This window comes from Gorilla gorilla, chromosome 2 (genome assembly GCF_029281585.2).
Source record: "Gorilla gorilla gorilla isolate KB3781 chromosome 2, NHGRI_mGorGor1-v2.1_pri, whole genome shotgun sequence".
Classification (NCBI taxonomy): Eukaryota; Metazoa; Chordata; class Mammalia; order Primates; family Hominidae; genus Gorilla; species Gorilla gorilla.
Genome location: NC_086017.1, coordinates 109,073,766 through 109,098,346, shown reverse-complemented (window position 1 = coordinate 109,098,346; position 24,581 = coordinate 109,073,766). Strand labels below are relative to the sequence as shown.

General features: G+C 37.6%; 2 protein-coding genes across 2 annotated transcripts in view; both read right to left on the bottom strand.

Moving 5' to 3' along the window:
* Window positions 1-24,581, bottom strand: part of LOC109026182 (olfactory receptor 5H14-like) — a 229,512-nt gene that overhangs the window by 186,841 nt on the left and 18,090 nt on the right. The window lies entirely within an intron of this gene.
* On the bottom strand, window positions 9,438-10,776 carry LOC101127473 (olfactory receptor 5H6). The gene has a single exon (XM_004035955.4). The coding sequence runs from the start codon at window positions 10,628-10,630 to the stop codon at window positions 9,653-9,655; it is 978 nt and encodes a 325-aa protein (XP_004036003.4). The 5' UTR covers window positions 10,631-10,776; the 3' UTR covers window positions 9,438-9,652.

Here is a 24,581-nt window from a genome sequence, read left to right as displayed (position 1 = left end):
AGTCTTACAGGCTTTTTCATACCTGCATTCAGCAAGTCCCTAGTTCTTGTCTCATATCCAAGAAGAATGAGGTTATGCTGACAGCTGATGGGTGCACAAGGTGAAGAGTTTTATTGAGTGACAAACAGCTCTTAGTGGAGAGCACCCCCTTACCTGAAGTCAGATGGTCTCTCTTCTCTCGCCCATAGGTGGGTAGTCCCTAAGTGTAGCTGAGTCCAGTTCTTTTATGGGCTCAGAATGGGGGAGTGCATGCTGATTGGTTTGTGAGTATGCAAAAAAGGCTAAAGTCACCACTCAAAGGTGGGCATGACAGTGTGAAAAACCAATTAGGGAAGGGTAGTTATTTGTAAAATAGGTGAAGGGTGAGGATTAATCAGAGGAAAGTGCACCAAATGGGAAGAGAGGTTCTCAATCCAGTCCATGGATTTATCTGAGACTTGTAGCTTGGATTTCAGGCTTTAATCTGTCTTTGGTTTGAAGGTGGGGTTTCATCAGGGACCTTCCCCTGTCTGCCTATGAATTTGTCTGCCTCCTGCTGCTATCACCTGTTCCAAACAAAAGCTCCAGAAATTTTCTGTGAAATTTTGAATTCTTCTTGGATCACATGATCCGGGACTCCCTGATCTTCACCAATTCATTCAAATGATACTGGAAGCCGGTGAAGCTGGTAGCAGAAGCAAAATGTGTGGTACCTAAGATAGGTAGCAAAGATCTACCCCTCAGTCTTCCAGAGAAAGACAAAAAGTGCTGGGAAAATAACAAATAACCTCTTAGAATCCACCCTCAAATTATTTCTTCAACAACTCACTGGTCTGTCATGCAATCTTGTAAAGAAACAAGGATGAACTAGTCTTTGACTCTAAGGAAAGATTAGAAATACTATTTGTAAAACATTCTGGTCAATCCATGTTGAATGCAGGCACAGAAAATACTTGTCCTATTTATTAATGGGATCCATGCTGAATTCATTGATCTAATTATTAAACAAAGCTGGATTGGGAAGCTGGCCAAATTAATACCCAAAATATTTTGCCTCTCTGGCATAAAGACTATTTCAAGCTGGTTATTTTAAGGTAGCATTAGAAGAGAAATTTAAAGGAATTTCCATTTTTAGGATGTCTCCCTTTCTGGTCCAGAAAGAGTTGGAGAACTAAATCACTAAATAATGGAGAAAGAATTGATTCAATCTACACCACAAACCTGACCTTTTTAAGGTGTTTATCTTGGTTATTTTGTCTTAACTGGGCTTTTACCAACACATTTTTTATTTTTTTGTTTTCACAGATGACTGTACTTAAGCCTGAATTCTAAGCATTGTGCCTTTGTTATATAAATTTTCTAGCCTGTCTGTGCTAGGGCATGAGGGTAAACAGGTTAAAAATCTATATGCAAATTTCAAGAAGATGACACGTTTGAAAGAAAAAAAAGGTATTTGTAAATTGGGCAAGTAAAAAATAGTAAAAGTATTTTCCACAAATATTAGTAAAAAGCTTTAGTCAACTGGACAAGACATCTTAACTTGTTCCAACTACCAGAAACACAGTTCAAATCTAGGTATTCTTCTATAAACTAGTGAGTTCAGCATTATTATACCTGACACATGGCTACAGTTTTAGGATAAACACTATAAGATTTGCTTCTTTCTGTATATTTATGTATGTCTATGTATGTTTGTATGCATGACACTTTTCTAACTCTAGATGATACTGCCAAAATTAAATTGTATTTGAACTCTATTTAACTAGCTTATGGAATAATATATACTTATATAAAGTAAGAATTCCTTAAACTCTTAGAACAACAAAGACTAACCAAAATATTTTTCAAGTTCACATGATCTAGGATAATCTCTGGTAAATAAAAGCTATTTTAAATTTGCTGGTTTAATTAAAATAAACATCTCTAGAGTTTTTAGCATTAAATATAATACAAGAACACAACTTCCATTCAACATGGGTTTACTAGTCAAATAAGTTTAGGTTATCTTTATCTGATGTTCAGCCTAACACAAAATGTGAAAATTCATGTTTACTTCATATAAATCAAGCACATCAGTAAAACAAAAAACTCATGTACTTGACTTTTAGGTTTTTGCTTTCATGACTGACATGCATGTGCAGTAAATATAATTAACAAAAAGTAATGTGAGATGTTGGCTAGCTATGTCTACTGTCTCATGGAATTTTCATGACTAATGCACACATAGTTGTTAGGAACAAGTGAATTAGGACTAGCAAGTGGAGCAAGATGGCACAATAAAAGGCTCCACTGACCATCCCCTCACAAGGACCTCAATTTAACAACTATCTACACAAGAAAAGCCCCTTCATAAGAACCGAAAATCAGGTGAGCACCACAGTAACTGGTTTTAACCTTGTATCACTGAAAGAGGCAATAAAGAAGTTAAAAAAAAAAAGTTTTGAATCTCCAAAATTACCCCTCCCCAACCCGTCCGCACTGTCAGCCTGCTGCAGAAAGTGTTTCTGTGTGTTGGGGGAGGGAGAGCACAGCAATTTTTGAACTCAGTGCTGTCCTATTAGAGCTGAAAACTGAACCAAACTCAGCTGATGCCTCCTTATAGAGAAAACATTTAAACCAGCCCTAGCCAGAGGGAAATTGCTGATCCCAGAGGTTAGAATTTGAGTGCCTGCAATCCTAACCACCACAAGCTGAAGTGCTCTGGGGCACTAAATAAATTTGACAGGAATTCTAGGCCACAAGCACTGAAGATCCTAGGCAAGTCCTACTGCTGGCTGGATCCAGAGTCAGTGGACTGAGGAGACATATCACCTACTGAGACATTGTCCAGGGTGGGTAAAGGGTAAGGGAGTGTCAGCCTTGCCCCTACACTAACCCCAGGCTGCACAGCTCGTGCATCCAAAAGAGATTCTTTCCCTCCACTTAAGAAGAAGAGAGGTAAAAGTGAGGAGGACTGTGTCATGCGTCTTGGATACTAGCTCAGCCACAGAAAGATAGGGCACCAGTAAGAGTTGCTGGGCCCCCTTTCCAGGTCCTAGCTCCCAGATGAAATTTCTAGACATAACCTTGGCCAGAAGAGAATCCACTGCCCTGAAAGGAGGAACCCAGTCCTGACAGGACTCCATCACCTGCTAACAGAAGAGCCCTTGGGCTGTAAATAACCAGAAGCCTCAGTACTATACTGAGGGCCTTGGGAGAGACTCTGAGACTTCTGGCTTCAGGTGAGACTCAGCACATTCCAAGCTGTGGTGGTTATGGGATGAGATGCCCTCTGCTTGAAAAAAGCATAGGGAAAAGTAAAGGGGATTTGGCTTGCACCTTAGGCACTGGTTCAGCCATGGGGGTCGAGCACCCTAAGTGGGTTATTGGGGTTCCTGATTCCAGGACTTGGCTCCTGGACAGGATTTCTGAATAAGCCCTGGCCTGAAGAGGGGCTCACTGCCCTGAAGGGTAAGTCTCAGGGCGGGCAGCACTCACCACAGCTCACTATTTATTTATTTATTTATTTATTTATTTATTTATTTATTTATTTCAAAACGGAGTTTCACTCTTGTTCCCCAGAATGGAGCGCAGTGGCACTATCTCGGCTCGCTGCAACCTCTGCCTCCTGGGTTCAAGTGATTCTCCTGTCTCAGCCTCCCGTGTAGCTGGGATTACAGGCACCTGCCACCACGCCTAGCTAGTTTCTGTATTTTTAGTAGAGACAGGGTTTCACCATGTTGGTCAGGCTGGTCTCCAACTCCTGACTTTAGGCCGTGGTCCACGCCTGTAATCCCAGCACTTTGGGAGGCCGAGGTGGGTGGATTGCCTAAACACACAGCTGACTTAAAAGCCCTTAGGCCTTAAGAGAATATTGGCAGTAATCTGGTAGTACTGCCCATGAGCCTGTAGTTGTGGTCATGGAGTGAGGTTATTATGCCTTTGGAAAGGGTAGAGAAAAGTGGGAAGGACTGTGTCTTGTGGTTTAAATACCAGCTCAGTCATATACAACAGAACACCAGGTACACGTCTAAGATTTTTGCCTCTAGTACCTGGCTCCTGGATGGCAACTGTGGACCTCCCAGGACCTGGGGGACTGGCAACGCTGAAGGGAAGGACACAAGCCTGAGTGGATTTACCACCTGCTGATTGAAGAGCCCCAGGAGTTTGAGGGAACATAGGTGGTAGCAAAGGAGAAATTAAAGAAGGCCTTGGGTGAGACCTGGTGCTGTGCTGGCTTCAGGTCTCACATAGTGCAGTACTAAAGGTGGTGGCCACAGGAGTGCTTGGGTCACTCCATCCCCAACTCCAAATGTCTCAGAATAGAGAGAGAGAGAGAGACCTTTTGTTTGGGAGAAAGTAAGGGAAGAGAACAAGAGTTTCTGCCTGGTAATCCAGTAAATTATCCCAAATCTTTTTCAAGACCGTTAAGGTGGTACCTTTACAAGACCGCAAGAACCACAGTGTTACTGGGCTTGAGGTGCCCCGTAAAACAGATATAGCTTAGATCAAAACACTCAAATCTTTTCAAACATCTAGAAAGCCTCCCCAAGAAGAATGGGTACAAAGAAGCCCAGACAATGAAGATAACAATAAATACCTAACTCTTCAATGCCCAGAGACCAAAGAACATCTACTAGCATGAACACTAATAAGGAAAACATGACCTCACTGAATGATCCAAATAAGGCACGAGGGAACCAACCAATCCTGTAGAAATAGAGATATGGAAGCTCTCAGACAGAGAATTCAAAATAACTGTGTTGAGGAAACTCAGAGAAACTCAAAATAACACAAAGAAGGAATTCAGGATGATATCAATGAAATTTAACAAAGAGATTGAAAGAAGTAAAAATAATCAGACAGAAAATCTGGAGCTGAAAAATGCAATTGGCATACTGAAGAATGCATTAGAGCCCTTTAATAGCAAGATGGATTGAGCAGAAAAAAGAATTGAAAACAGGCTATTTGAAAAGACACTCGGGGGTCAGACTTGGTGGCTCATGCTTTTCATCCCAGCACTTTGGAAGGCCGAGGTGGGTGGATTGCTTGTGGTCAGAAGTTCAAGACCAGCCTGGCCAACATGGTGAAATGCTGTCTCCACTAAAAATACAAAACTAGCCAAGTGTGGTGGTGCATGCCTGTGATCCCAGATACTCAGGAGGGCAAGGCAGGAGAATCACTTGAACCTGGAGGGTGGTGGCTGCAGCAAGCTGAGATCATGCCACTGCACTCCAGCCTGGGCAACAGAGCAAGACTCCATCTCAAAAAGAAAAAAAAATACACAGCCAGAGGAGACAAAAGAAAAAAACAATGAAACACACTGACAGGATCTAGAAAACATCCTCAAAAGGGCAAATCCATTATTGGCCTAAAAGAGGAGGTAGAGAAAGAGATAGCCCTAGAAAGTTTACTCAGAGAGATAATAATAGAGAACTTCCCAAACCTAGAGAAAGATATCAATATTCAAGTATAAGAAGGTTATAGAACAACAAGCAGATTTAACCCAAAGATGACTGCTTCAAGGCATTTAATAGTCACTCAAATATCAAGAACAAAGAAAGGATCCTAAAAGCAGCAAGAGAAAAGAAACAAATAACATACAATGGAGCTCCAATACATCTGGAAGCAAACTTTTCAGTGGGAATCTTACAGCCAGGAGAGAGTGGCATGACACATTGAAAGTACTGAAGGAAAAATAACTTTTACCCTAGAATAGTTTATCTGGTGAAAATATCCTTCAAGAGTGAAGGAGAAATAAGGACTTTCCCAGACAAACAAAATATTTCATCAATACCAGGCCCATCCTACAAGAAATGCTAAAGAGAGTACTTCAATCAGAAAGAAAAGAACATTAATGAGCAATAAATAATCATCTGAAGGTACAAAACTTACCAGTAATAGTAAGTACACAGAATAGGATAACACTGTAATTATGGTGTTTAAACAATTCTAATCCTAAACAGAAAGACTTAACAATGAACCAATCAAAAATAATAACTACATCAACTTTTCAAGACATAGTACAATAAGATATAAACAGAAACAACAAAATGTTAAAAGGCAGAGAGATGAAGTTAAGGCATAGAGTTCTTACTAGCTTTCTTCTGATTGTTTGTTTGTATGTTTGCTTATATGAAGTATTATGCTATTATCAGCTTAAAATAATGGGTTATAAGCTAGTAGTTGCAAGACTTATGTTAACCTCAAACTAAAAACCTATAATGGATACATCAAAAATAAGAGGCAAGAATATAAATCATATCACCAGAGAAAATCACCTACACTAAAGGAAGACAAGAAGGAAGAGAAGACAACAAAACAACCAAAAAACAAATAAGATGGCTGAAGTAGGTCCTTACTTATCAATAATAACATTGAATGTAAATGAACTAAACTCTCCAATCAAAAGACATGAAGTGGCTGAATGGATAAAGAAACAAGACACGTTGATCTGTTGCCTACAAAACACACATCTTACCTATAAAGACACACATAGACTAAAAACAAATAGATGAACAAAGATATTTCATCCCCCCTTAAAAAAACAAGAAAGAGCAGGAGTATCTGTACTTATATCGGAAAAAATAGATTTTAAGACAACACTATATGAAGAGATGAAGAAGGTTACTATATAGTGATAAAGGGGTCAATTCAACAAGAAGATATAACAATTTTAAATATATATGCGCCCAACAGAGGAGACCCACATATACAAAGCAAAAAATATTAAAGAAAGAGCTAGGCCCCAGTACAATAACAGCTGGAGATTATGATACCCCACTTTCAGCATTGGACATATCTTCCAGACAGAACATCAACAAAGAAACATTGAGGTTAATCTGCACTATAGACCAAATGGATATAACAGATATTTACAGAACATTTCACCTAACAGCTACACAATATACATTCTTTCCTCACCACATACATTATTGTCAAGGATAGACCATATGTTAGATTACCAACATGTTTTAAAATATTCAAAAAATTGAAATATTATCAAGTATCTATTCTGAACACTATGGAATAAAACTAGAACTTAAATATCAGGAGGAATTTTGGAAACTATACAATCACATGGAAAAGAAACAATATGCTCCTGGGTGACCAGTGAGTCAATGCAGAAATTAAAAAGGAAATCACAAAATTTCTTGAAACAAATGATAATGGAAACACAACATACCAAAACCTGTCTGATATACCAAATGCAGTACTAAGAAGGAAGGTTATTGCTATGATTGCCTACATCAAATAAGAGAAAAAACTTCAAATAAACAATTTAATGATGCATCTTAAAGAACTGGACAAGCAAGAGCAAACTAAACCCAAAATTAGTAGAAGAAAAGAAATGATAAAGATTAGAGCAGAAATGAATGAAATTGAAATGCAAAAAATACAAAAGACTAATGAAACAAAAAGTTGGTTTTTTAAAAAACTAAAAATTTACAAATCTTTAGCCAAACTGAGGAAAAAAGAGAGAAGATTCAAATAAATAAAGTCAGAAATGGAAAAGGAGACATTGCAACTGATATTGCAGAATTTCAAAGGATTATTAGTGCCTACTATGAGCAACTATATATATATACACCAATAAATTAGAAAACCTGGAAGAAATGAACAAATTCCTAGACACAACTCACCAAAATTGAACCAGGAAGAAATTCAAAATCTGAACAGACCTATAACAAGTAACAATATTGAAGCCATAATACAAAATCTTCCAGTAAAGAAAAGCCTGGGACCTGATGACTTGACTGCCAAATTCTACCAAAGAGAACTAATACCAATTCTACTCAAACTATTTCAAAAAATAAAGGAGGAAGGAATACTTCCAAACTCATTGACAAGGCCAGTATTACCTTCATACCAAAACCAGATATCAAAAAAAAAAAATTAACAGGATAATATCTCTGATGACTATTGATACAAACATTCTCAACAAAATATAAGCAAACCAAATTGAAAAATATGTGATAAAGTTCATTCATCATGACCAAGTGGGATTTATCCCAGGGATGCAAAGGTGGTTCAACATACACAAATCAATCGATGTGATACATCATATCAAGAGAATGAGGACAAAAACAGTATGATTATTTCAATTGATGCTGAAAAAGTATTTAATAAAATAAAACATCCCTTTATGATAAAAACCTCATGAAACTGGGTATAGAAGGAACATACCTCAATATAGTGAAAACCATATACAACAGACCCACAGATAGTGTCATACTGAATGGGGAATAATTAAAGGTTTTTCTCTCAGATCTTGAAAATGACAAGGATGCCCGCTTTTGACACTGTTGTGTAATAGTACTGAAAGTCCTAGCTACAGCAGTTGAGAGAAAGAAAGAAAGGGTATCCAAATTGAAAAGGAAGAAATCAAATTATCCTTGTTTTCAGTTGATATGATCTTCTATTCAAAAAACCTAAATACTTCCCTTAAGAAAGCATGAGAACTGATAAAAAATATTCAGTAGATTTTCAGGATACAAAATCCTAGAAAATAAAGTTACTGAGAATAGAGAATTCTAGTTAATGTATGGTAATTAAAACTGCTAAAGAACATGAGAAACAATCCTGTATGCAAAGTAAGCAAGTAAAGTAAGAAATGTTTTTTTATAAGAAAAGCCACCAGGTATGAGGATATGTGGGGTTTTTTTGTTTGTTTGTTTTTTTAAAGTGGAGTAATATTGTCTAGTTTGGATGGTAGCTAAAAGCTGTTTCAGAATAGATGATGAAAGACAAAAACCAAATGAATGCAGAAAGTTGGAAGAGAAAGAGAATCTTTTGCAGTTAAGTTGCCAGAATTCAAGTTATTATGAGTTTTTAAAATGAGTCTTAATATTAAAACTAAACTAATCAAAAATATAATTTGGTCTTTTCAATTAAAATCACAAAGTTTTAACAACGTGTTGGTCTGCTCTTACTAGACACTGGTTAAGTTTTCTCTTGGCCCTTTAAGTGCTTGGCCTGTGAAACAAAAAGATTTTATGTTTTATCAAGATGATGCTCTGTGATCCATGTTATCTTTAGCCAGTATCTGATTACTTAAGAAAACTGAGTTTTCTCAATATTAAAACAGTTAACTTTTTTGTTTTTTTTTCACAATAACATACCTTTTTTCTACTTGCCTTTGAAATCTTTGTCATTTTGGTATTCTTTCAATTTGTGACTATATTTAACCAATTATTGCAGGTCAAGACAAATGGTATGTTCTTACTGTGACATCATAGCCTGGAGAGTTAGCCTGGAGAGGCTATGATGTCTAATTAAAGATTAAAGTCTAATATGAGATTATTTATTAAAGGTCCTAACATGGCCAAATTAAAAAGAGATGGTCAGTTGCTATTTTTACTGCACTTATACTCAAGTCCTTGTTAGATGACCTAGACTATTTTAGCATTTAATGCATTTATAAAGCCACATTGAATAACATACAACTTTGTAAAATATTTTTATTTGCTTTCTGCTAATATTATTCAATTATGATATGAACATGATTAAAATTTCTTAAATGCTATTGAATAACATTAAGGATATATTTATTAGTTCAATAGGTACTAAAACCTTAGGCCATTAAAGTGCTAGGACTTTGCATCATCTTTGAATGCTGGCAAGACATAGACACCTCTAACTTGCACAATCTTGGGACAATTTTAGTAAATAGAGAAGAGAGATTGTATGAGATCTAAACATTGCTTTTGAACATTTTTGTGAATGAAGCTATTACTTGCTTGTTTCTCAGGCTGTAGATCATGGGATTTAATAAAGGAACTATGACAGTGTAAAATAGAGACTCCATCATATCTTGGTCATCTGCTTGCGGGGATGCAGAGCCCAGATATTTGAAGGCGAGGGGGCCATAGTATAAAGATACAGATAAGAGATGAGCCCCACAGGTGGAGACAGCTTTTCCTATCCCTTTGATAGACTTCTTTTCTAAGATTGTAAAGAGGATAATTGTATAAGATATAACAATAGTTCCAATGGTAAAAACTTGAACAGAACCTGCGAAAATGAAAACCATTAGAAAGTTAATAGAGGAATCAGTACAGGAAATCTTTAACAATGGGATAATGTCACAGTAAAAGTGTTTTATTATGTTGGAATTACAGAAAGTTAATCTGAATAAAAAAGCTTCATGGATTAAAGCATGAAGAAGGCCACCTATAAATGACAAAACTAATAGCTGAATGCATAGTTCATTGGTCATAATGACTGGATAAAGTAAAGGTTTGCAAATGGCTACATAGCGATCATACGCCATTGTTGCCAAGATAAAACATTCTGTGGTTACAGTGGTTACAAGGGAAAAAAATTGTATCATGCATTCGGAGAGAGATATCATCTTACTCTTAGCTAAGAAGTTGATCAACATCTTCGGAGTCACTCTGGATGATAACAAAGCATCCACAAAGGCTAAATTCCCAAGGAATAAGTACATTGGGATATGAAGGTGAGGGTCTTTCCAGATGAGAACAATTAGACCAAGATTCCCCATGATGGTGATGAGATATATTACCAAGAATGCCAGGAACGGCGGTATTTTACAGTCGGGTTGGTGTAAAAATCCTGTGAGAACAAACTCTGTCAGCAATGTTGCATTTTCCTCTTCCATCTCCTCACTGCATGTCCTCTCAAAAATGAAGCAAAGGTAAAGGAACATTTGCAATGGAATTGTGAGTTGAAATTGGGGAAGAGGTGTTGAAATAAACTATGTACTTATCGAGCCCTCTTAATTTTTTTTGATCAGTACTATAATTGATGAACCCTATATCTGAGGATTTAAATACATGGAAATAATAATGAACTTTGGTTTGAAAATTGTGTAGGAGTTAACAGACTGAGAGTTAAAAAGACGCATTATCTGAATGTACTAAATTTTTATGGACTCTACTGAATGTAATGAAAAAATCTGTCTGGGACATGGATGTAGGGTGAAGGAAAAAAGATATTTGAAAGACGCAGGTTAAAATAAATGGAATGAATGCAATGTGAGGAATCTCAAATTTTATTCTTCACACAATAAACATGCACCAAATATTTTAGGATACAAAATGGCATCATAATATATTTTTAAAATTTAGTTCGTGGTAGTGTAAAAGTATGCTGCAGGAAGGAAACAGTGATTCAGGAGTCCTAATTAGAAACTTGATACTAAGGTCAAAGGGAACCCAAATTAGATTACACATGAGAATCATCTGGGAGAGTGTTTTTTAAAGAAAAATACAGATTGTGAAGTTTTATTGTAGAAATTGATGATTTCAGGAATGAGGTCTAGGAATCTGTATTTTGGAAATACCCTCAAGGTGATTGAAATGCATGTGAAGTCTCTAGTCCCAGTTTGAAGTGACATTGGAAGACGTGGTAGGACAAATGAATAGATTCAAAGGAATTCAAAATGTGGAGTCTCTAGTATTCTGTGACATATTCGGTTTGAAGTATGTGGTCAGTGAAGGAGAGAGAAGTCACCTGGTGACTAGGTAGGTGGACATTTAACATTTAGGATGAAAACTCAAATTGCTGGCAAGTTTTTGGAGTGAGCATTACATCTGAACAACTAGGTGAGATTCAATCAGTAATATGGGCCTATTAGAGCTTAATAGAAGTAATTACCTGGAATCATTGTAGTATTTGAAGGCATCATTAGAAATGATTTACAAAGTGGATATAATCTTTTATAAGATGGTGAAGATCTAATCCTCTTTTTTGCCACCCAAGTCTTGGGGGCTTTCTGAGGTTACCTATTGCTATTGCTCTAGAAGCCAAAAGGATTAGAAAGTCATTTTCCCATTCTTCTTGCCTGTAGAGAGAAGAAACAGTGACCTAGGACGACAATGAAACACATTGATCCTACATTTGGAATATGGATAGAAGAAGAAAAGTGGATCAAAAGTGGATTTTAGTTGTAAATTCAGCCATGGCAGAAATACCATGAATCCACTGAATGCATCCTTCATCTACATCAATAACACATACAGTGTGAGCTATCAAATTATGGCCAGAAGTGTGTATATGAATACAAAAGTTAATTTTTAAGTGACTAGCCTTAAGAGTTTTAGTCCGAGAATGTGCATAATTAAAAATAATGAGTATTTTTATCAGAATAATCTGAAAAAATTCTTAGAATCATTATGATAAAACCAGTCTCATTTGTTTAATGTCCTACATCATCACAAATTGTCATATAACATCATAATAAGGTTAACAAAAAAATAAAATATCATTAAAGAAACAATGTTGTCTTATAACTATTTATCCTATCCATATCATAGTCATGAAGCTAAAATACAGAGATAAGCCAGTAATAGTTATCTAATTTCAACCTGGCTATTTTGACAGCTTGTGTACCCAATCTAAAATTATGGTAAGTTAAGTAGCATTTTCAACATTTCTACAAAGTATAATGAAAATTATAGATACTTTTTATTTCTCACCCATATTTTGAAAGAAATTTAGGAGATCCTTTAAAACCATTAGGCTTTCTAAGACAGAAAAAATATAATTGCACAGAAATGAAGATAGCACAGGTAGCAATTCATTGCATATTCATTCTTTATGGTGGCTTCTTTCCCCAAGCTCAGGAAGCTGCTGTTTATATAAATTTGGATTAAACAGAAGAGTCATTCAATTGTACAACTCTGTAGTTTTGCCAGAAGATGATGGAGTGGAAAACTGAAATTCTCATAAGAGTGCCAAAGGAATCCCCATGGAACAAACTGAAGCTGTTCTAGTGTGCATTTGGCATTTGGACATATGTGAGAAGTCCAGATTGTCCCAAAGGACATTACAAACTTCTGGAAACATAAACATAATTTCATTGCGGAAAATTCTAGCTTTAACAATTGAAATAATATTTTATGCACTATTAACCACCACAGATGACACTTCTGTCATGTTTGTACAAACTTTAGTTTACATATGAAAATTACTCAGTGCTTTGATTAGTATAATCTTGTCTGAGGTAATCAAAACATAATATTAATAAGGCCAAAGTTTCTGATTCCCTTCAGAAGCCAAACCTAAATACAATTGTCTTCCCCATGAAAATTGCAGCTCAAATTTTAGACATATACTTAGTTCTCCCATTTTATGATAAAATATGATGGGAAATCTTATTAAAGGCCAAGGGATGAGCCAATGAAAAACAAAGACAAGGACTGCAGTGGGAGGTGCCCTAGAACTTTGCTTCTCAAATTATAATAGCTAAGACCTCTCTAAATGCAGATTCTATTTTAATAATTCTGGTGTGAGTTTCCCAGGAGCCTTTATTTCCAAAAAAAAGTAATATCCATGGACATTTGCCATCTAACAGGCATTCACCATGGGAGGACCTGGATTATCAGAGAACCTTGATCATTGGAGAAACAATAAATAGCAAATGTGGTGGGTATGCAAAGAGAGAAGCAGGGAACGACCAGATTTGTTCAGGGAGTCCAGCATGAGTAGGTTTTTGAGGGATCTTTGAGGGTAGCTCAGGGCTTTGTTCTTTACCCCAACTTACAGAAAAATCAGTGATGGATTTTTGAAGGATTTTGAAAATGGAGGTAGCATGTTCAGAATTTTCTTTAGCGCATTAATAGAGCAATATGTTAATGAGCATTCATTCAGAAAATAAAATCTAATGTACTTATTTATAATATTTATATTCATATTTAAATTTTCTTGGCAGTGAAAGGACTCTTTAAAGAAAAAAAAAAACTTCCTCTTGGAAAGATGGTAGGATAGGAAGGTCTACTGCTCTCTCCCCTGTCCACCTGCACTGCCCTGCAAGGACACCAAGTTCATACCCATCTACTCGGAAAAAAATACCTTCACTAGAACCAAAAGTCAAATGAGCACTCACAATATCTTGTTTTAATGTCATAGCTCTGGAAAAAACACAGAAATGATAGGAAAAAACAGTCCTGAATCAGTAACACCACATCTCTCCCACCCACCAGTAGCAGCATGGTGCTGAGGGACTCACTGGGCCTGTGGGAGGGAGAACAGAGCTATTGTCAGGTATTGAACTCAGTGCTGTCCTATTAGAGCAGAAAGGAAAACCAGACCAAACTCAGCTGAGGTTTGCCCACAGGGGGAACACTGAGACCATCCCTAGCCAGAGGGGAATCACTGATCCCAGTGGTCCAAATGAGAGTAGGCAAACCTCACCAACAAGGGCCAAAGTGCTCTCAGTCTCTAATTAAATTTTAAAGGCAGTCTAGGTCATAAGGACTGCAAGTTGTAGGCAAGTCCTAGGGGAGAACCAGGCCCAGAGACAGTGGACTGGCGGGGGCACATATGATATACTGAGACACCAGCTGGAACAGCTAAGGGAGTGCTGGCATCACTCCTTTCCTAGCTGTCCAGGCTGCACAGCTCACAGCTCTAAAAGAGACTACTTCCTTCAGCTTGAGGAAAGGAGAGGAAAGAGAGGGGAGGACAGTGTCTTGCATTCATGGATACCAGCTGAGCCACACCAGTATAAGGCACTGGTCACAGTCAAGAGGCTCCCATTCCAGGTCCTGTCTCCCAGATGACATTTCTAGACACACCCTGGGCCAGAAGAAGACCCAGTACCTAGCAGGAAAAGACCTAGTCTTGGCAGCATTCATCAACTGCTTACTGAAGAGCCCTTGGGCTCTGAATAACCTGTAGTGATACCCAGGTACTACATCAAGGGACTTCATGAGCCTCTGACACTTGCTAACTTCAGGTGAGACTTAGCACATTATGAGCTGTGTTGGCTATGGGACAAAATTTCTTCTGCTTGAGAAAAGCAGGGAGAAAAGTAAATGGAGCTTTGTCTTGCACCTTAGGTACGAACATCACCACAGTTGGGTAGAGCACCAAGCTGGCTCTTTAGGTCCTCAATTCCAGCAGTTGACTCTTCAACAACATTTCTAGACTTTCTCTGGGCTTGAGGGGAGCCCACTGCCTGAAGGGTGAGTCTCAGGCTAGGCAGCTTTACCACAAGCTGATTTAAGAGTCCTTGGACCTTAAGGGAACATTCAGGGTAGTCTTGCAGTACTCCTTGTGACCAGGGGTGGCAGTGGCAACAGGTGGAGGCTCCTCTGCCTTTGGAAAGGGGAGGGAAAAGGGGTAGAATTGTGTCTTGTGGTTTGAGTGCCAGCTCAGCCACAAACAATAGAATACCGTGTAGACTTCCAAGGATTTTGACTCTAGTCGCTGACTCCCGGATGGCACTTCTGGACCCATCTGAGATTAGGGGGACCTTGCTTCCTGAAGGGAGGGACACAGGTTGGGCTGGCTTTGCCACCTGCTTATTGTAGACCCCCAAGTCCTTGAGTGAAAATAGGCAGTAGCCAGGGAGTGGTTACAGCAGGCCCCGGATGGGACCCAGAGCTGTGCTGGCTTCAAGTCTGACCCAGTGCAGTCATAGTGCTGGTGGCCCCAGGGGTGTTTGCATCACTTTACTCCAGCTTTAGGTGGCTCAGAACAGAGAGAGAGAAAGAGAGACTGTTTGTTTGAGGAAAAATAAGGGAAGAGAGCAAGAATTCTCCTGGATCTTGTTCAAGACCATCAAGGTGGTACCTCTATGATTCTGCAAGAAATGCAGCATTACTAGGCTTGAGGAGGCCCCTAAAGCACATACAGCTTAGATGACAATGCTGAAGTTCTTTCAAATAACTGGAAAGCCTTCTGAAGTAAGACATCTACAAATAAGCCTAGACAGTGAACACTACAATAAATACCTAACTCTTCAATGCCCAGACACTGAAGAACAGCTACTAGCATCAACTCTATCCAGGAAAACAAGACCTCACCAAATGAACAGATTAGGCACCAGTCCTGGAGAAACAGCGATATGGAACTTTTCAGACAGAGAATGCAAAATAACTGTGCTGAGGAAACTCAAAGAAATTCAAGATAACTCAGAGAATGAGTTCAGAATTCTATCAGAAAAATTTAACAAAGAGATTGAAGGAATTAAAAAGAATCAAGCAGAAATTCTGGAGCTGAAAATGCAATTAACATACTAAAGAACGCATCAGAGCCCTTTAATAGCAGAATGGATTGATCAGAAGAAAGAATTAGTGAGCTTGAAAACAGGATATTTGAAAATACACAGTCAGAGGAGACAAAAGAAGAAAGAACAAAAAATAGTGAAGCGCACTGACAGGATCTAGAAAACAGCCTCCAAAGGGCAAATCTAAGTGTTATTGGTCTTAAAGAAGAGGTAAAAAGAGAGATGGGGTAGAAAGTTTACTCAAAGGGAGAATAACCGAGAACTTCCCAAACCTAGAGAAAGATATCAATATTCAAGTACAAGAAGGTTATAGAACCTCAAGCAAATTTAACCCAAAGAAGACTGCTTCAAGGTATTTGATAATCAAGCACCCAGATGTAGGGACCAGCCCCACAGGGTCGATGGGTCTCTCCCTGTGTGTGGCGATGAGAGAGTGTAGAAATAAAGACGCAAGACAAACAGATAAGAGAAAAGGCAGCTGGGCCCGGGGGACCACTACCACCAATGCGCGGAGACCGGTAGTGGCCCCCAATGTCGGGCTGCGCTGTTATTTATTGGATACAAGGCAGAAGGGACAGGGTAAAGAATGTGAGTCACCTCCAACGATAGGTAAGGTCACGTGGGTCACCGGTCCACTGGACAGGGGGCCCTTCCCTGCCTGGCAGCCGAGGCAGAGAGGGAGAGGAGACAAAGAGAAAGACAGCTTATGCCATTATTTCTGCATATCAGGGACTATTAGCATTTTCACTAATTTACTACTGCTATCTGGAAGGCAGAGCCAGGTGTACAGGATGGAACATGAAGGTGGACTAGGAGCGTGACCACTGAAGCACAGCATCACAGGGAGACGGTTAGGCCTCCGGATAACTGCGGGCGAGCCTGACTGATGTCAGGCCCTCCACAAGAGGTGGAGGAGCAGAGTCTTCTCTAAACACCCCTGGGGAAAGGGAGACCCCCGCTTTCCCAGTCTGCTAAGTAGCGGGTGTTGTTTCTTGACACCTTTTGCTACCGCTGGACCATGATCCGCTTGGTGACGGGCATCTTCCCAGACGCTGGCGTCACCGCTAGACCAAGGAGCCCTCTGGTAGCCCTGTCCGGGCATAACAGAAGGCTCACACTCTTGTCTTCTGGTCACTTCTCACTATGTCCCCTCAGCTCCTATCTCTGTATGGCCTGGTTTTTCCTAGGCTATGATTATTGAGTGAGGATTATCATAATATTGGAATAAAAAGTAATTGCTACCAACTAATGATTAATGATACTCATATATAATCATATCTAAGATCTATATCTGGTATAACAATTCTTGTTTTATATTTTATTATACTGGAACAGCTCATGTCCTCTGTCTCTTGCCTCGGTGCCTGGGTGGCTTGCCACCCACACCAAAGATAAAGGATAAAGAAAGGATCCTAAAAGCAGCAAGAGAAAATAAACAAATGACATACAATGGCTCTCCAATACATCTGGCAGCAGACTTTTCAATGGAAACCTTACAGGCCAGAAGATAGTCACGTGACATATGAAAGTGCTGAAGGAAAAAACGTTTTACCCTACATTAGTATATCTGGTGAAATTATTTTTCAAACATGAAGGAGAAATAACTTTCTCAAACAAACAAGCTGAGGGATTTCATTAATACTAGACCCATCCTACAAGAAATGCTAAAGAGAGTATTTTAATCAGAACAAAAAGGACATTAAAAAGCAGTAAATAATCATCTGGAGGTAGAAAACTTACTGATAACAGTAAGTACACAGAAAAAAACACAGAATATTATAGCACTGTAACTGTGTTGTGTAAACTATGCTTATGCTAAGTAGAAAGACTAAACAACAAACCAATAAAAAATATAAGGTATGAGAGTACAAAGGCAGAGGAATGACACAATGGATTTTGGGGACTCGGGGGAAAGGGTGGGAAGGGGATGAGAGATAAAAGACAACAAATTGTGTGCAAGGTATACTGCTCAGGTGATGGGTGCACCAAAATCTCACAAATCACCATTGAAGAATGTATTCATGTAACCAACAGCACCTGTTCCCCAATAACTGATGGAAATAAAAAAATATTAAAAAAAAAATAACTACAACTTTTCAAGACATAGTCAACAAGATAGTATATAAATAGAAACAACAGAGAGTTAAGAAGCAGGAGGGCTAACTTATGGTGAGTATTTATTAATTTATTTATTTTTTGCTTATTTGTTTGTTTATGCAATTAGTATTGTTATTAGGTTAAAATAATGTGTTATAGATAGAAATAAATGAATTATTTTCAAGCCTCGTGGTAACCTCAAGCCAAAAGGCACACACCAGATACAGAAAAAATAAAAATCAAGAAACTAAATCATATCACCAGAGAAAATCATTTTCACTAGAGGAAGACAGGAAGGAAAGAAAGAAAAAAGAGAAGACCACAAAACAAGCAGAAAACAAATGAAAAAATGGTAGGTTTAAGTTATTACTTATCAATAATAATATTAAATGTATTACAAATGGGCTAAACTCTCCAATCAAAATATGGAGTGACTGAATAAATAAAGAAACAAGACCCATTGATCTGTTGCCCACAGAAAACACACTTCACCTACAAAGACACACATAGACTGAAAACAAAGGGAAGAATAATAATATTTTATGCCAATGGAAATCAAAAGAGAGCAGTAGTCACTATACTTATATCAGACAAATTAGATTTCAAGACAAAAACTATAAGAAAAGTGAGTTACTATATAATGATAAAGGAATCAATTCAGCCTAAGGATATAACAATTTTAATTATATATGCACTCAACAGTGGAGCCCCAGATAGATAAAGCAAATATTACTAGAGCTAAAGGCAGAAATAGGCCCCAATACAATAATAGCTGACATTACAACTGATACTGCAGAAATTTAAAGCATCATTAGTGCCTACTATGAGCAATTATATGCCAATAAATTGGAAAACCTGGAAGAAATGAACAAATTCCTGGACAAATTCAATTTACCAAGATTGAACCAGGAAGAAATCCAAAACCTGAACAGACCAATAACAAGTAACAATACTGAAGCTGTAATAAAAAGACATCCAGTAAAGAAAAGCCAGGGATCTGATAGCTTCACTGCTGAATTCTACCAAACATTTTAAGAACTAATACCAATCCTACTCAAACTATTTCAAGAAATAGACAAGGAACCTCATTTGACAAGACCAGAATTATTCTGATACCAAAACCAAACAAATACACATCAAAAAAAAAGAAAACTACAGGCCAATATCTCTGGTAAATATTGATCAAAAATCCTCAACAAAATATTAGCAAACTGAATTCAACAATACATGATAAAGATCATTCATTATGACCAAGTGGGATTTATCCCTAGGATGCAGGTATAGTTCAGCATCCACAAATCAATCAACATGATACATCATATCAACAGAATGAAGAATAAAAACCATATGATCATTTCAACTGATGCTGAAAAGCCATTTGATAAAATTCAACATCACTTTATAATAAAAACCCTCAAGAAATTGGGTATACAAGGAACATACCACAACATAATAAAAGCCATATACAACAGACTCACAGTATCATACTGAATGGGGAGAAACTGAAAGCCTTTCTGTCAGGTCTTTGAGCCCAAGCTAAGCCATCATATCCCCTGTGACCTGCACTATACATTCAGATGGCCTGAAGTAACTGAAGAATCACAAAAGAAGTGAAAATGACCTGTTCCTGCCTTAACTGATGACATTACTTTGTGAAATTCCTTCTCCTGGCTCAAAAGCTCCCCCACTGAGCACCTTGTGTCCCCCGCCCGTCTGCCAGAGAACAACCCCCTTTGACTGTAATTTTCCACTACCTACCCAAATTCTATACAATGAGCCCACCCCTATCTCCCTTTACTGACTCTCTTTTTGGACTCAGCCTGCCTGCACCCAGGTGATTAAAAAGCTTTATTGCTCACACAAAGCCTGTTTGGTGGTCTCCTCACACAGACGCATGTAACACTTTCCTCTCAGATTTGGAACATGACAAGGATGTTTACTGTCACCACTGTTATTCAATATAATACTGGAAGTACAATCATAGAGGAAAAGGTATAAAAGGCATCTAAATTGGAAAGGAAAAAGTGAAATTATCCTGCTTGCAGATGATATAATTATGTATTTGGAAAAAATGAAAAATTCAAAAAAAATTATTAGAACTGGTAAACAAATTCAGTAAACTTGCAGGATACAAAATCAACATACAAAAATAAGTAGCATTTCTATATAGCAACAGTGAACAATTTGAAAAAGAAATACAAAAGTAATCACAGTTACAGTAGCCACAGGTAAAATTAAATATTTAGGAATTAACCAGAGAAGTGAAAGATCTCAGTAATGAAAGCTATAAAACATCGATGAAGGCAGTTAAAGATGACATCAAAATATGAAAAGATATTTTATGTTCATGGATTGGAAGAATCAATATTGTTAAAATGTCCACACTGCCAAAAGCAATCTACAGATTCAGTGCATTGCCTATCAAAATACCAATGACATTCTTCAAAGAAATAGAAGAAACAATTCTAAAATATATATAGAATGACAAAAGAAAACCCAGAATAGCCAAAGCTATCCTAAGCTAAGAGAACAAAACTGGAGGAATCACGTTACCTGACTTTAAATATAGTACAGAGCTACAGTGTTGTGGGAAGACAGGGACCCTGAATGGAGGGACTGGTTGGAGCCATGGCAGAGGAACATAAATTGTGAAGATTTCATTTTAATATGGACATTTATCAGTTCCCAAATAATACTTTTATAATTTCTTATGCCTGTCTTTAATCTCTTAATCCTGTTATCTTCGTAAGCTGAGTATATACATCACCTCAGGACCACTGTGATAATTGTGTTAACTGTACAAATTGATTATAAAACATGTGTGTTTGAACAATATGAAATCAGTGCACCTTGAAAAAGAACAGAATAACAGCAATTTTTAGGGAACAAGGGAAGACAACCATAAGGTCTGACTGCCTGCAGGGTCAGGCAAAAAGAGCCATATTTTTATTCTTGCAGAGAGCCTATAAATGGACGTGCAAGTAGGCAAGATATCACTAAATTCTTTTCCTAGCAAAGAATATTAATATTAATACCCTCAGAAATGAATGCATTCCTGCGGGAGGTCTATAAATGGCCGCTCTGGGAATGTCTGTTGTTTAAGATGTTTATCAAGGCAATACGTGCACCACTGAACATAGACCCTTATCAGTAGTTCTGCTTTTGCCCTTTGCCTTGTGATCTTTGTTGGACCCTTATCAGTAGTTCTCCTTTTCGCCCTTTGAAGCATGTCATCTACTCCCTGTTCTTACATCCCTTCCTCTTTTGAAACCCTTAATAAAAAACTTGCTGGTTTGAGGCTCAGGTGGGCATCACAGTCCTACCAATATGTGATGTCACCCCTGGTGGCCCAGCTGTAAAATTCCTCTCTTTGTACTCTTTCCCTTTATTTTTCATCCATCCAACACTTATGGAAAATAGAAAGAACCTATGTTGAAACAATGGGGACAGGTTCCCTTGATACTATAGAAAAAAAAAAAAAAAACCCAGCACGGTTGACATAAAAACAGACACACAGACCAATGGAACAGAATAAAGAATCCAGAAACAAATGCACACATCTACAGTGAACTCATTTTTAACAAAAATTCCCAGAACACATATTGGAGAAAGACAGTCTCATCAATACGTGGTGCTCAGAAAACTAGATATGCATAAGCAAAAGAAAAAAACTAGACCCCTATCTCTCACCATATAGAAAATTGAGATCAAAATGGATTTAAAACTTAAATTCAAGACTTCAAACTATGAAACGAGTACAAGAAAACATTGGAGAATATATCCAGAACATTGGGCAGGGCAAAAATTTTTTGAGTAACAACCCAGAAGCACAGCAAACTAAGCAAAAATGGACAAATGACACCACATCAAGTTAAAAAGCTTCAGCACAGCAATGGATACAAGCATCAAAGTGAAGAGACAACCCAGAGAATGGGAGAAAATATTTACAAACTACCCATCTGACAAGGGATTAATAGCCAGAATATATAAGGAGCTCAAACATCTCTATAGGAAAAAAATCGAATAATCTGATTTTTAAAATGGGCAAAAGATTTGAACACACATTTCTGAAAAGAAGCCATATGAATGAAAAACGGGCATTTGAAAGGTGCTCTACATGATATTGATCATTAGATAAATGCAAATTAAAACTACAATGAGATATCATCTCACTCCAGTTAAAATGGCTTGCCTCCAAAAGACAGGCAATAATAAATGCTGGCAAGGATGTGGAGAAAAGAGAACCCTTATACACTGTTGTTGGGAATGTAAATTAGTATAAACACTATGGAGAACAGTTTGGTGGTTCCTCTAAAAACTGAAAATAGAGCTACCATATGATGCAGTAATTCCACTGCTGGATATATACTCCCCCCAAAAGGAAAGCAGTATATTGAATAGATATCTGCATGCACATATGTGTTGCAGCATGGTTCACAATAGCCAAGATTTGGAAGCAACCTAAGTATCCGTCAACAAATGAATGGATAAAGAAAATGTGGCGTGTATACCCAAAGAGTCTCAATTCAGCCATAAAAAAGAATGAGACGCTGTCATTTCCAAAAACATGGATGGAACTGGAGATCATCATGTTAAATGAAATAAGTCAGGTAAAGAAAGACAAACATCACACATTCTCACTTATTTATGGCATGTAAAAACCAAAACAATTGAATTCATGCACATAGAGAGTAGAAAAATGTTAACCAGAGGCTGAGAAGGGTATCGGGTATTTCAGGGGGACTTGGGGATGCTTGATGGATACAAATAATAGATAGAAAGAATAAATAAGACCTACTATTTGATATCGGAAAAGGGTGACTGTAGTAAATAATTTTTAAAAATTATTTATTAAGCTTTAAGTTCTGGGATACATGTGCAGAACGTTCAGTTTTGTTACATACGTATACATCTGCCATGGTGGTTTGCTGCACCCATCAACCCATCATCTAGGTTTTAAGCTCTGCATGCATTAAGTATTTGTCCTTATGCTCTCCCTCCCTATGGCCCCCACACCCCAACAGGCTCTGATGCTTAATGTTACCCTCCCTGTGTCCATGTGTTCTCATGGTTCAACTCCCACTTATGAGTGAGAACATGCAGTGTTTGATTTTCTGTTCTTGCATCAGTTTGCTGAGAATGATGGTTTCCAACTTCATCCATATCCCTGCAAAGGACATGAAATTGTTCTTTATTGTGGCTGCATAGTATTCCATGGTGTATATGTGCCACATTTTCTTTATCCAGTCTATCACTGATGGGCATTTGGGTTGGTTCCAAGTCTTTCCTATTGTGAATAGCACTTCAATAAACATACAAATGCATGTGTCTGTATAGTAGAATGATTTATATTCTTTTGGGTATATACCCAGTAATAGGATTTCTGGGTCAAATGGTATTTCTGGTTCTAGATCCTTGAGGAATTACCACACTGTCTTCCACAATAGCTGAACTAATTTACACTGCCACCAACAGTGTAAAAGCATTCCTATTTCTCCACATCCTCTCCAGCATCTGTTGTTTCCAGACTTTTTAATGATCGCCATTCTAATTGGGGTGAGATGGTATCTCACTGTGGTTTTGATTTGCACTTCTCTAATGACCAGTGATGATGAGCCTTTTTTCATATATTTCTTGGCCATATAAATGTCCTCTTTTGAGAAGTTCATATCCTTTGCCCACTTTTTGATGGGATTGCTTGTTTTTCTCTTGTAAATTTGTTTAAGTTCCTTGTAGATTCTGGAGATCACACCTTTGTCAGATGGATAGATTGCAAAAGTTTTCTCCTATTTGCTAGGTTGCCTCTTCACTTGTATGTTTAAAAATAACTGAAAGAGTATAAGTGGATTATTTGTAACACAAAAGAAATGTGTAAAAGGATAGATACTCTATTCTCCATGATGCGATTATTAATACCCAGTATTTGGTAGACAGAAGGTTTACTATAGTCAAAATAATTTAATTGTACATTTTACAATTACCAAGAAATACACTTGGATTGTTTGTATCACTAAGGATAAATGGTTGATGGGATGGATACCTCATTTTCCATGATGTGATTATAATGTGTTGCATACCTATATCAAAATGTCTCATGTACCCCATGTATATATATATGAATATATATGTACCCACAAGTATTATATATAATATATATAGAGAGACTAACACATCAATAAACACACAAATGCATGTGTCTGTATAGTAGAATAAGTATATATATATATAAAAAAACTTGAGGGTACATATATACATATACATACATATACATACATACATATACATATATACACATATATACATATACATATACACACACACACTCACATACATATATATATGTATCCACAAGTATTAAAAATAAAAATTTTAAACTTTTAAGTTCAGGGGTACATGTGAAGGTTGTGCAGGTTCGTTACATAGGTAAACGTGTGTCAAGGGGGTTTGCTGTACAGATTATGTCACCAGCCAGGCATTAAGCCCAGATTTCATTAGTTATTTTTTCGATATTCTCCCTCCTCCCACCCTCTACCCTCCAATAGGTCCC